An 11,274-nucleotide genomic window follows, 5' to 3' on the forward strand; every position below is an offset into this window, starting at 1 on the left:
TTTAATTTATACATAATTTATATATTTTATAATTATGAATAAAATTTATAAATTTTAATATTATAATTTGTAAAAAAAATTATAAAATTTTAATGCATTGATCAAAATAAAAAATCAAATCAATTGAACCAATTTTATATTTGATCGGTTTAATCTTTCTTTATATTTGACCAAATTTGATCAATTTTTAAAAATATTTAAGCTATTGATCTTTAAGTATAATATATCAAACTATCTAATCCATCCATTTGCTCACCTTTACCATAAAATGACAAGCGTTGGCCATAACTGACCTAAAAGTTTTCTGGAAAAACCCACATAAAAATGTTCCACAGTCCGGTAGTCTATGTTACAAATTGCATGCAAAAAGGAAAATTACAAACACTCACTTTTATGTATAAATAACCTTCTCTATAGCATTACATTAGATTCAGTGATGGCTCAGATTTGCATCGTCTCGCCTTATGCCTCATATAAGACTTAAAATTTGCAACTTCTATCTCTTCAGATTCTGCACTTGCCCTTTCTTTATTACTTTCCAAAGAGCAGCTTTGGCTTCCTCCAATGTTTCAACAGCCTGCCCTTCTTCAAATGACAACCTCTGTATGTTGAACTGCAAATAATACATCAGATTATGATACAAAACTGGCATAAACCACACAGCTCCCCCTAGAAACCCAAAGTTTAAACATGTCAAGTGCCATCATATGGAATAAATGATACCTGTGCACCTTGTCGGACCCTGATGTCAATTCCCTTGCTGTCTATTGATATAAGAGCCGCATCATCAACCTCAGTTTCTATTGATAGTAGCTCTTTGAGGGGCTTTGAAAAGGTTGCATTAAGTTCCTATGGTAAAAGCAAATTTGATCAAAAACTGGGCATACTGACAAATTGCATTCAAGCACATGTATAGTAATTGAATTAGTAGTAGCTTGAGATCTTCGATAGAAAAGAACAACAAAACCATAAATATCTTTTAGCGGCAACAACAGCTGCAATAGTACAACAAAAATAAAATAGAATACCATCCAAGAGGAAAACCGAAATTCTGAGAATTTAAAAAGTTCACCTTCAGATTCTGTTCACCTCCATCAACTGCAATCTTATCAGGTTTAAGCGCCTCATATTCGTTAACATCAACCCATGCAACAGTGCCAAATCCTCCAATAAAATATATGTCACTGAAATAGATTTGGCAAACAAACACATTCATTGTGTGCAACATATAACAAATTATGTAAGTACAAACTATTCAAAAATATTAATACAATCAATAGTCGGAAAGAAAAGATCAAGAGGAAAAATAAGAGAATTGCTTATTAACTAATAATGTTTATCCCACTGCTAATCAGACTTCTGAATCCAAAACCATTGCGCTATTTTACATGGTTATATATCTTATACAGAAACCAAGACTCTTAAGGTAGTTAATACAAGGCAATGAAACTAACAATCAAAACACACACTAGAACAGGATTTTCTTCATTTCTCCATATCCAACCAATTTCAGTTATCAAAGAGGGAATAATGAAGAAGAGCATAGAACCATATACTTGAACACTACATTGATTAGGCATCCAAGAAACTAGAAAATTTATATGGCTGCAAGCCTGCAGTGGCAAGCAGGAGCCTAGGTACATGATGCCACAAGCATACCTCAGACAAAAACTCCTTGAAAGCCAAAAAAATCATGAACAATTTTTTAGAACCGGACTATTTTAAGAACCAGTAAGTGAGAAAAACTACATTTCTAAAGATTCTTTCTTTACCTTTCCCGTATCCCATGCAATTTGCAAAGCATCTTTTCACTTTTTCCATGAGTCCAACCATTGACAATTACATTTCCCCATGTACCTTTCACTTTTCCATTTATTTTAAATGGGAAAAAAGTATGAAAACTCTCATCTTTCCAATTGCATTATTTTTTTTTTTTTGAAAGTTAGAAATCATTCATAAAGATAAGGTATCCATGTACAAAAAAAAGGAGGAGACAAACACTGGAAAGAACAGTCTTAACCCTCTGAACACAACTGGCAAGACAAAAACACCAGTAAGTAACTGCACCCTTCAAACAAAAAATTCACCTTTACATTTACAGTTAGCCCTCTAAGCCTACACCCGTTTCACCAACCAAAAATTAAACCATCCAGGAATTTAGTAAGACAAGGAAACACAACCAGCATGCCTGTTTCCTTCTCTTGCTAAAACAAGTAAAACTCCAGACCATCAAAATTCTCCCCCAGATTTACATAGACCAAACCACTCGTTCCCAGCCTTCCAAAGCAATCCCCAAGGCCACACGACCACCAGCAGCAAGGAAACTTCCACAACCACATAAACAACCCTTGTACACCCAGATCAAGATTCTTAAGCCATAGAAAAGGCAGCCAACCCAAAGAGAAATCAAGAGAAACAGACATAAACAAAACATGACAATTAAGGCAAAACTTGCAGCAGGTCTGTGACTCCCTAAACCCCCAATTGCATTATTACTTCTTTTGGTATTTTGCCATATTTCTAAGTCTATTAACTTTCAAAAACTTTACAAAACTAAAAAATGAAATAGGAAAACACCTGAACAAAAGCAATAAATAAAAAAAATAAAAATATTTGAACCACCAGCTTCAACCAGAATTTGTCACCTTACTGGTTCTTTAAATGGTCCGATTTTAAAAAAATGTTGCTATTTTCTCTACTTGGATAACCAGAAAGATTTTATAAGTTTAGACGTATGGGTGAGGGGTACACTATTCGAAAATGATGATTTGTGCAAGAGTTTTCCTAGGATTTGAAGGATCAAGTAAGCTGGAAATAGGAATCAACTTTCCAAATGGAAAAGTAATAGGGAATCTTACCAACCTGCATGAGTGATATAAACAGACAACAGTCTTTTAAGGCAAATAAGGCAGTTGCAACTCTCTCTAGTGCCATCTCTAGTTATACCAAAGCTTGTGGTAGAATCACCAACTAAAAGTACTAGCAGGACAACAAGAGTTGATTCCAAAGCTGTCTAAGGAACTCAAAGCAACCCCACCCCCCCCCCCCAAATACCCCCAATAGAAAACACATTTTGAATATTCTAATTGGTGCTTTTGAAACATTAACCTCTACTAAATATTATAAGTTGTGCATGACTGTATAACAGATATTAGCAGTTTTCAAACAAAGGTATCACCAAAAAAAACAGGTCCAGATGAGATGCCATGCATAAAGTAGCCCATACTCTCTAAGAAGGAACCAGAAATAAGAAAAACTATAGACTAAAACAGACCTTATGTTCTGCATCCTGAAGTAGTAGAAATTTCCCCACTGTTGTGATGGCCCTTGTTGATGTTTTGCTATGTACTGTTTATGAGCCCATTCCTAGCAAAATAACCAGGCATTTTAATTTCAAAACCAAAGACATCACACTCCCCCGCAACAGAGGACAGAGGCATATTTTAGGCCCAAATTGTATAGATATACATAATACAAATCATGGAAGACATTTAGTGGATCCTACATATAAAGGATAACCCCCCAAAATGTGATCAAAGAGAAGAAAGCGAAGACCAAGTGGAAAAACTATCCAAATTACACATTCTTTCAAAGGTGAAGAAACAGAAGTTAGACTAGACATCCTCTAAAAGCTAATCCACAAGGAGACTCCCTTAGTTGGAGGCAACAGAAACTTGCTCTCCACAGCCGTTTGTAAAGCCATGAGCCCATAAAGGAAAAAGAAGAAGTCCCAATCTTTTTAAGTGCATATCCCAGCCCTATATTTGCTTACCCCCTTCCCCACCCTCAGCCCTCACCAAAAAAAGGGAAGGAAAAAAAACATAAGGATTTGAGTGACCACCTGTTGATGTTCAGGAAGCGGGTAGACATCACCAAAAATTGTTACCCTTGCATTCGATAAGCCACTCCATCCAGGTATCTGTACACCTAATTGTCAATAAATTCCATAAATGGAGAATAACTAACCCGGATAATCCATCAGAGCAAACATATCGAAAGAACTAACCTGCACAACAAGGGTGCATCTGGGGTCTGCTAATAAATTCCGTGTGTGGATGGCCAATGGTGAAAATGAAAATATTGGGTCTGCAAATTGAAAAACAAAGCTATATTAAATAAAGCGAATAACTTATACCTTAAAAAAAAATATTCCTTTTGCATATTTACCAGTGTTATAGGAAAAGAAAGTACGTTGCTTTTATAAAGGATAAAACACATAGTTTCAAAGGCTGTTTCATTTAAAAATAAAATATTAACAGAGGAAACAAAAAAAATTTAACTAAATATTCAGATAAAATATTTCTATGGTGGAACCAGAAAGCAACTAAATAACAAATCTTGAAAAGTCAACAACTTACGACCCATTGAATCAGGTGCAAAATCTACCAGAGAGCCAAAGGGATACCCTTCTCGTCGGTGGTGCATCCGAGACATTACAGTGCATAGATGAGCAAATCTGGCCTAAAATTACAGAGGCATTAAATTCAGGACTACTAAATTAAAATATAACTGGAAACAAAACACAGAGAAAGAGAATACATAGAAATCATTTTTTTTTTCTCATTTCTCATATGACAGTATTTAGAACTCAAATAATAGCCTTTACTTGTTCCATCAAATTTCGGACTGCTAAGGCTGGTCGAGGTAACCCATGTGCAGAAGTTGCACTCTGCACTCCACCAGATATTGGGGTTCTGAAAAGCCCAGCTCTTGTACCCCCACTTGCTCCACTTCCATGTGGGACGGTAAAAGGGGCTTCAACCTTTATCAATTTATCTACATCCTTTTCACTGCTTTTATTGTGATTTGAGTCACCCTTCAGAACATGAGAGAGACCATCAATACTGAGCCGAAGTAGCCATTTGATATATCCAACAAGTGTCTATGTCAACCAAGAGAGAAAACAGGAAAAGGGTTCCAAAGATCATGCTAGAACTACAAGCTCATACAATATACTAGTGCTTAGATCCACACCCTTATACTAAAAGTTTTAAACCATTAAGTACATTAGATTTGAAATTTTCGAACTTCTTAAGTTTCATTTAGCTGCGACTTTTGCTATTTGCTTTTATTTTCTCAAGAGTTACTAATAAGCTAAAGCCGATTCGTTACTCATTAAAAATGAGCAAACAGTTAAAATCTAGCACACATTCAAACATAATATAAAAGTAAAACAAGCATTTTTTCATTCACAATAAAAATTAATATTTAATCATTTACGAATATTTGTATCAAAAGCTTGGCAAATATGATAGACACCCTAAATATGAATTTTTTACAGAATAAGGTGGTTTCTCATGTTTCTTTCTTAGATGTTCTCAGAGAAGAATTAGAGATAAGAAAACAAACATTATACATATACAACTTAAAAAGAATCCAAATAAGTACACAACAGAGAAAACCAAAAACAAAAAAAACAACATTCATAGTATTTAGTTCTTAGCACCTGAGATACAGAGACACTTTCTTCAGAGACAAAGCGAAACCCATTATTAAGGGTAAGAGGCTGCGGCTCGTCTTCACCTTCATTAGGTACCTCGCGAGATAGAGCTTGGAGACGAAACCCATCAAAAGGAGAGGTTTTAGACTTGAATTTGAGAGACCCAATTCGTTTATTTGCTGCTTTGATCAAACAACACGAAGAAGAAGAAGAAGCAGCAGCAGCTGGCAATTCGGTGTTGAGAAACGGGTATGTCTCACGGAGATTAGAGAGGAACACTGAACTTGAAAGAGATTCCATTGGAGAAACACAAAGAGACTGAAGCACCTTTCTTATGGTAGAAAATATGGGTGTAAAAAAGGGTTTTCCAGTTTTTCTTTTTCTTAAAAAGGGTTTTTGCGTTCGTGCGGGGGGTTTTGTGAGTTTGTTTTTTCTGAGTGAAAATATGAAGGCTTTTGAGTTTTGATTTCTGTAAAAGGCTGTATAGGACTTTCTGAAAGGGGAATTTTTAGAATTTGGCCTCTGAGTCATGCTATTTTCTTTTTTTCTTTTACATATATTTCTTAAAAGTAAATTAACAAAATAAAGGTTAAGTGCTAGAAAAAGTCTCTAAATTATTTAAAAATTTTAAATAAGTTTGCATGAAGTTTTTATGTTTTCATGTTGAGTCAAATAGGTATTTGTAATTAATGTTATAACTAATGGTAATTATCATTAATCATTTGTCATTTTATACTCATATAATATTGACGTAAAAAATGAAAATATAACATGATTATATTAACATATCACGTCATCATTTATTATTTTATTTCAATATGTTGTGTTAATGCCACGTTACATAAAATGATAAATGATATTTTAATTAATAACAATTAATCAATCATTATTAATAAAGGCTTATTTGGTTCAAAATAAAAGTATAATAACTTTATTAAACACAATAAAAGAATAAAAATTTATTTGACTTTTTCTAAAGAGTTAAGAGTTTTTTTTCGATGCTACACCAAAAAGAAATAAAATATGAAGAAGTTTATGCATTCTAAAGTTATTCAAAACCTATATAGTATTGTGTTTTCTAATAATAAAGCATGTTTTTCATTATAAAATATATTTACAACTTAATATCTAAATCCAAACTAGAATGATTCTAAGTTACATAAGATCTTACACTTAACACCAGTTTTTTTTTAAATTTCATGAATTTAAAGGGTATTTTTGAACTTTTCTTCTTTCTTTTTTTTTCTGCTTTTCTCTTCACCTCATCTCTCCTTTCTCTAATTAGGCCATCGCTTTCTTTCCATTGTCTCCCTTTCAACTGTTGGACATATACTGATATCTCATAAGGTTTTTATCCTACATTGTCTAAGTATAAAAGATGTTAGTACTTTATATAAGCAAATCCATTATAGGCTTATTAAAAACTAAAATAGAAAGTGGTTTCATGAGCACACAAGATTGGGCTAAGCTTTGAAAAAATGTGGATTTCTCCCTCTACATGCAGGTATACAAGTGGATTAGGCCCAAGTGATATTTTTGTACCTTGGTTGGAAAATAGAATTTGATTTGGTCTTTGATTCTACCAACATTATAAATTTGATTTGGTGATTATTTTTCAAAATATTTTTATAACGTTACACAATATTTTCCTAATCACAAAATATTGTATTTCCTAATTATCTCTCAACTGTTCCTTCCTATAAACACCAGCCTCCACATTCATTCTCAACACACCTCAATTCTTTCTACTTTCTCTTCTCTGCTTAGCTTTGTTGGATTCTTTCTTATTTATATTTTTTGTTGCTCCTGTACTCTTGATAGTTTGTGCAAACTATTCAGAAAGAGTGTTGAATCTTGGGAGATAATAGCTTTAATCTTTTTGCATTGAGTTTCATATTCCGAAGGGGTGAAAATTGTCCTTAAGGATAGAGTATCACATTTCAGACTTGTTTGAGTTATTTATAGCTTTAATTCTGGCCAACAATCTTAAGGATAAAATGAATTCTCATACAAATAATGTTGCTACCATTATCGTTGCTTCCACCACTACTATTAAAGGTTCTACCCCGACGACTGCTGTCTCCATTGTAAATGCTATTGATTTAATGCTTTTTCTTAATATAAAGAATGCTTTAACAAATGTGTAATATGTGTTGAAATGAAATTGACTAAGAAAACTCATATTTTAGTAATATAGAAAATTTGAATTGTTAAGTTTAATTCATGCTATGACTAAGTTTTTGTAGGTAATTTGTCTCAGAAATTGTATTCTGTCTCAAATTTATCGATACATATTTATGATGTATTGATACATTTGATGAACATGTGTTGATACATGTTCATTATATATTAATAAAATTTTTGAGAACCAAAAGTATCAATACATTGCCAAATGTATTAATACATTTCGTCAAATTTTGAAAAAAAATAAAAGGGGTATAAAGGTATTTTCACATCTCATAGTAAAAATATGACCTCAACTTTGAGAGTTTTTCATTTTAAGCCACCTCTCATCAGTTTTTCAGCAAATCTAAGCTCTCTTAAACTCATTTTCATTCTAAATCATTATTTTGGAAGATTGAGAGCTTAGTTTTGGGTTTTTCAAACAAAGTTGACATCTTTTCGATGTTTAAATCTTGATTTATGAATTTTTCAACACTAAAAATAATATTTTTACTCCTAAATTTTTCTGTTGAACACTAAAGCTCAAAGATTTTGTGATTTACCTTAGCATCAAAGTTCACCTAAGGTGATGAAAGATTTATGAGTTTTTAAGCATTTATTATGTTAAGTAGTAGTAAGTTTAAGTTAGAAAACTAGTTTTAGATGAACTGAGTTAGTTTTGAAAAAGTTTAGAAAGGTTATTATGTGATTATATTGTCTGAGCAATGATTATATTGATAAACTCCAAAGAATTCACTAGAGTAAAGTCTTGCTTGTTGGTAAAGGTCGACATTTCGAAGGTAAGTGGATACACCCTTTTAACTATTTTAATACAGTAAAGCTAAGCATAGTTTATTGAGTTATTTGATTTGCATGATTTGAATACCACGTTTATAATACTAAATCCAATGATTTTATCAAATGTTTTCAAAGAAGTTTTAGAATTTATTTATATATGTAAAAATCACTACTATGTATTAGTTTTCAATTAGAGGGGATAAGCTCTTTCAAATGTCTTACTTTAAAAACTTCGATTTCGTTATGAATAGGAAATGAGAAATGTATATGGTCATATGGATGACAAGTGGATATAAGTTCCCACGTTTATACTTGATGATAAGCATGATGATTGAGTATTTCTGGAAGAATATGATTCATGGAAAACTAGAATTCACATTGTTGCTATGGAAGTATGAGAAATGAATGTTTAGGTGGAGGTAGACATTCCCACCCTTAAGCTTATGATATGCTTATATGAGGAAAATTAGAATATGTGAGTCATGTTTCTTTGGCATAATATGTTATATAGTTTCCACATACCCTATAAGAGATTTAATCATGTTGCATGAGTCTACTTTGATTATGTATTGATGATAGATTGAGATATGAGATAACAATTTGTATGTGATTGTTTCCTAGAGCTTTCACATGGTGTGAGGTAACATTCCATAAGTGGTGAATTACATTTAGCATGATGATGATAGCGTTCCACATGGTGTGAGGTAACATTCCGCACGTGGTGAATTACACCTAGTATGATGATGATAACATTCAACACGATGCGAGGTTAGATTCCACACGTGGTGCCAATGCACAGATATACGAGTAAAGCAATCCCCACACATAGTGAGGCAAAATTCTACTATATGTTTACGACATTCCACGTAAGTGAGGCCAATGTGCCACTCACAAGCCCAAACATGGGATGCCTAAACATGGGCCAAGACCCAGTAGGCATATTGCATTCATGATTATTGCATATTACCTTTGTTTTTGTGATGCCTTTTGTGAATCTTCCTTGTGTTTGTGATGTTTGATTGAGTTGTAAATTAAATTATAAGCTATACGATAGCTATGATGGGTTAATAGATTGAATAAATCCCAATGTATTGGTTAAGTTTAAGGACTATAAAGAAAGAATGGCCACTTGAGTCTCATGGATTGATTATTAATCACTGAGTTATATGAATTGAAAAAAATGATTACTTGAGTTATATGGGTTGGACATTAATCACTAAATGTTATGATTGGTTTATCTTGGTGAATCTTGAGTACATGAGTAGCTCATATTATTTATTAAAAGATTGGAAAGCCATTCTTAGCTTGGATTATATGTTAAGTATCGTTTCCCTTAGGAAGGATCTGATATCACGGGTAACATACAACTTCCTTGTTTTTTCTACAGGGTTTTTTGTAAATGTTTTGCTTATTTATTGAACTATATGTTTATGAAATGTCGATTTCACTATGAAAATGAGACTCGTTTATGACAACTCTATTTTATGAGAATTTTTAAATGAAGCATGCTTATCTCAAATTCATGTTTACATCAAGGATGTAATTTGTGCAAAAACTCTCTCCCTTAGCTTGTCCCTTTCTCGTATTTACTCACAGAGTCTTTACGACTCACACATTATTTTCCCTAAATATTTTTGTTTACAAATAAGTGTTAGCATTCAACTCCCAAGTCACGGAGGTATGGTCCACTCATCTTCCTTTGGTAGGTGTCTAATAGCCCACTTGATGCCTAGGGAGTTGAGTCATGTTCCGCTGACAAGTCTGTTTTATGTTTACGTTTATGTTTATGGATATTGAACATGTTTATAATGATGTAGCCAATGCTTAGCATATACTTATGAATGTTATGGATGAATATACAAATGTGGCTCAAGAGCCTATATAGACACTTGAAGGTGTTGAGAAATGACTATTGCATGATGTTTGAGTTGTTAACTTTGAGTTTGTTATGAATGAATGCATTTGCATAGCTTATGTTGAGAAGTTTCATAACTATGTATAACTGCTTATGGATGCATGCATAAGTCTGATATTGTATGCTTTATGTATGATGATTATGGTTAATAGGTCGAGTTATGATGAATGAATGTAAAAAGGTTTACTAAGGCCTAGTGGGTTATACTTGTCTAGGTTCATGCATTGGTTATATCCCACCACAAAACGACATGTGACAAATTAGGGCATTGCAACTTCTCCACATAGATTTGTTTGGCCTAACTAGGATTGCAAGCTGAGGAGGAAAGAATTATGGTTTGGTAATTATTGATGACTACACTATGTTTACATGGGTTTATTTTCTTGCACACAAGGATGAAGCTTTAAAAACATTTACATCATTGTGCAAGAGAGTTGAGAATGAAAAAAGGTATGCTATTTCAAATGTTAGAAGTGACCTTGGTAAAGAATTTGAAAACTTAGGTTTTAAACAATTATGTGATGAAAATGGTTATGGTCATAACTTTTTAACCCCTAGAACTACACAACAAAATAGTGTAGTAAAAAGGAAGAATAGAACTTTAGAAGAAATGGTTAGGACTACGTTGTGTGAGAATCATTTACCTAGATATCTTTAGGTCGAAGCCATTAATACTTCATGCTACATTATAAATAAGGTGATGGTTATATTAATGCTAAAGAAGGCACCTTATGAGCTTTATAAAGGCAAGAAACCTAATATTGCATAGTTTCATCCATTTAGTTGCAAATGTTATGTATTAAACAATGGAAAAGATAATTTAGGGAAATTCGATGTTAAAAGTGATGAAGGAATTTTTCTGGGATATTCTCTAAAGCTTTTAGAGTATTTAACAAAAGAACACTAGTGGTTAAAGTGTTAATACATGTGTTATTCGATGATTCTAACCCTCTTTCTA

General features: G+C 32.8%; 1 protein-coding gene across 3 annotated transcripts; it reads right to left on the reverse strand.

Annotated features, from left to right (window-relative positions):
• Nucleotides 229–5,905, reverse strand: LOC18595622. 3 transcript variants are annotated; one of them, XM_018122542.1, is made up of 9 exons: nt 5,447–5,905; nt 4,607–4,882; nt 4,359–4,461; nt 4,007–4,086; nt 3,842–3,919; nt 3,275–3,366; nt 1,073–1,184; nt 724–849; nt 229–601 (listed from the first exon to the last, which is right to left on the reverse strand). In XM_018122542.1, exons 1-9 carry the CDS (start codon nt 5,738–5,740, stop codon nt 497–499), a joined length of 1,266 nt encoding a protein of 421 aa, XP_017978031.1. In that variant the 5' UTR covers nt 5,741–5,905; the 3' UTR covers nt 229–496. The 3 variants fall into 3 exon arrangements, with proteins under 3 accessions (XP_017978031.1, XP_017978030.1, XP_007023724.2); XM_018122541.1 differs by having other exon boundaries at nt 229–613; nt 5,447–5,904; XM_007023662.2 differs by having other exon boundaries at nt 229–613; nt 4,607–4,816; nt 5,447–5,903.

The sequence above is a fragment of the Theobroma cacao genome, chromosome 6, assembly GCF_000208745.1.
Source record: "Theobroma cacao cultivar B97-61/B2 chromosome 6, Criollo_cocoa_genome_V2, whole genome shotgun sequence".
NCBI classification, from domain to species: domain Eukaryota; kingdom Viridiplantae; phylum Streptophyta; class Magnoliopsida; order Malvales; family Malvaceae; genus Theobroma; species Theobroma cacao.

Bases quoted from the DNA above. Each gene is read 5' to 3' on its own strand.
- LOC18595622 (XM_018122541.1), bottom strand. From the start codon at position 5,740: ATGGAATCTCTTTCAAGTTCAGTGTTCCTCTCTAATCTCCGTGAGACA. The intron at 4,087-4,358 runs GTAAGTTGTTGA...TTCAATTTGCAG, and splicing joins TGCACCTGATTCAATGGGTC to ACCCAATATTTTCATTTTCA. The intron at 3,920-4,006 runs GTTAGTTCTTTC...TTAGGTGTACAG, and splicing joins GATGCACCCTTGTTGTGCAG to ATACCTGGATGGAGTGGCTT.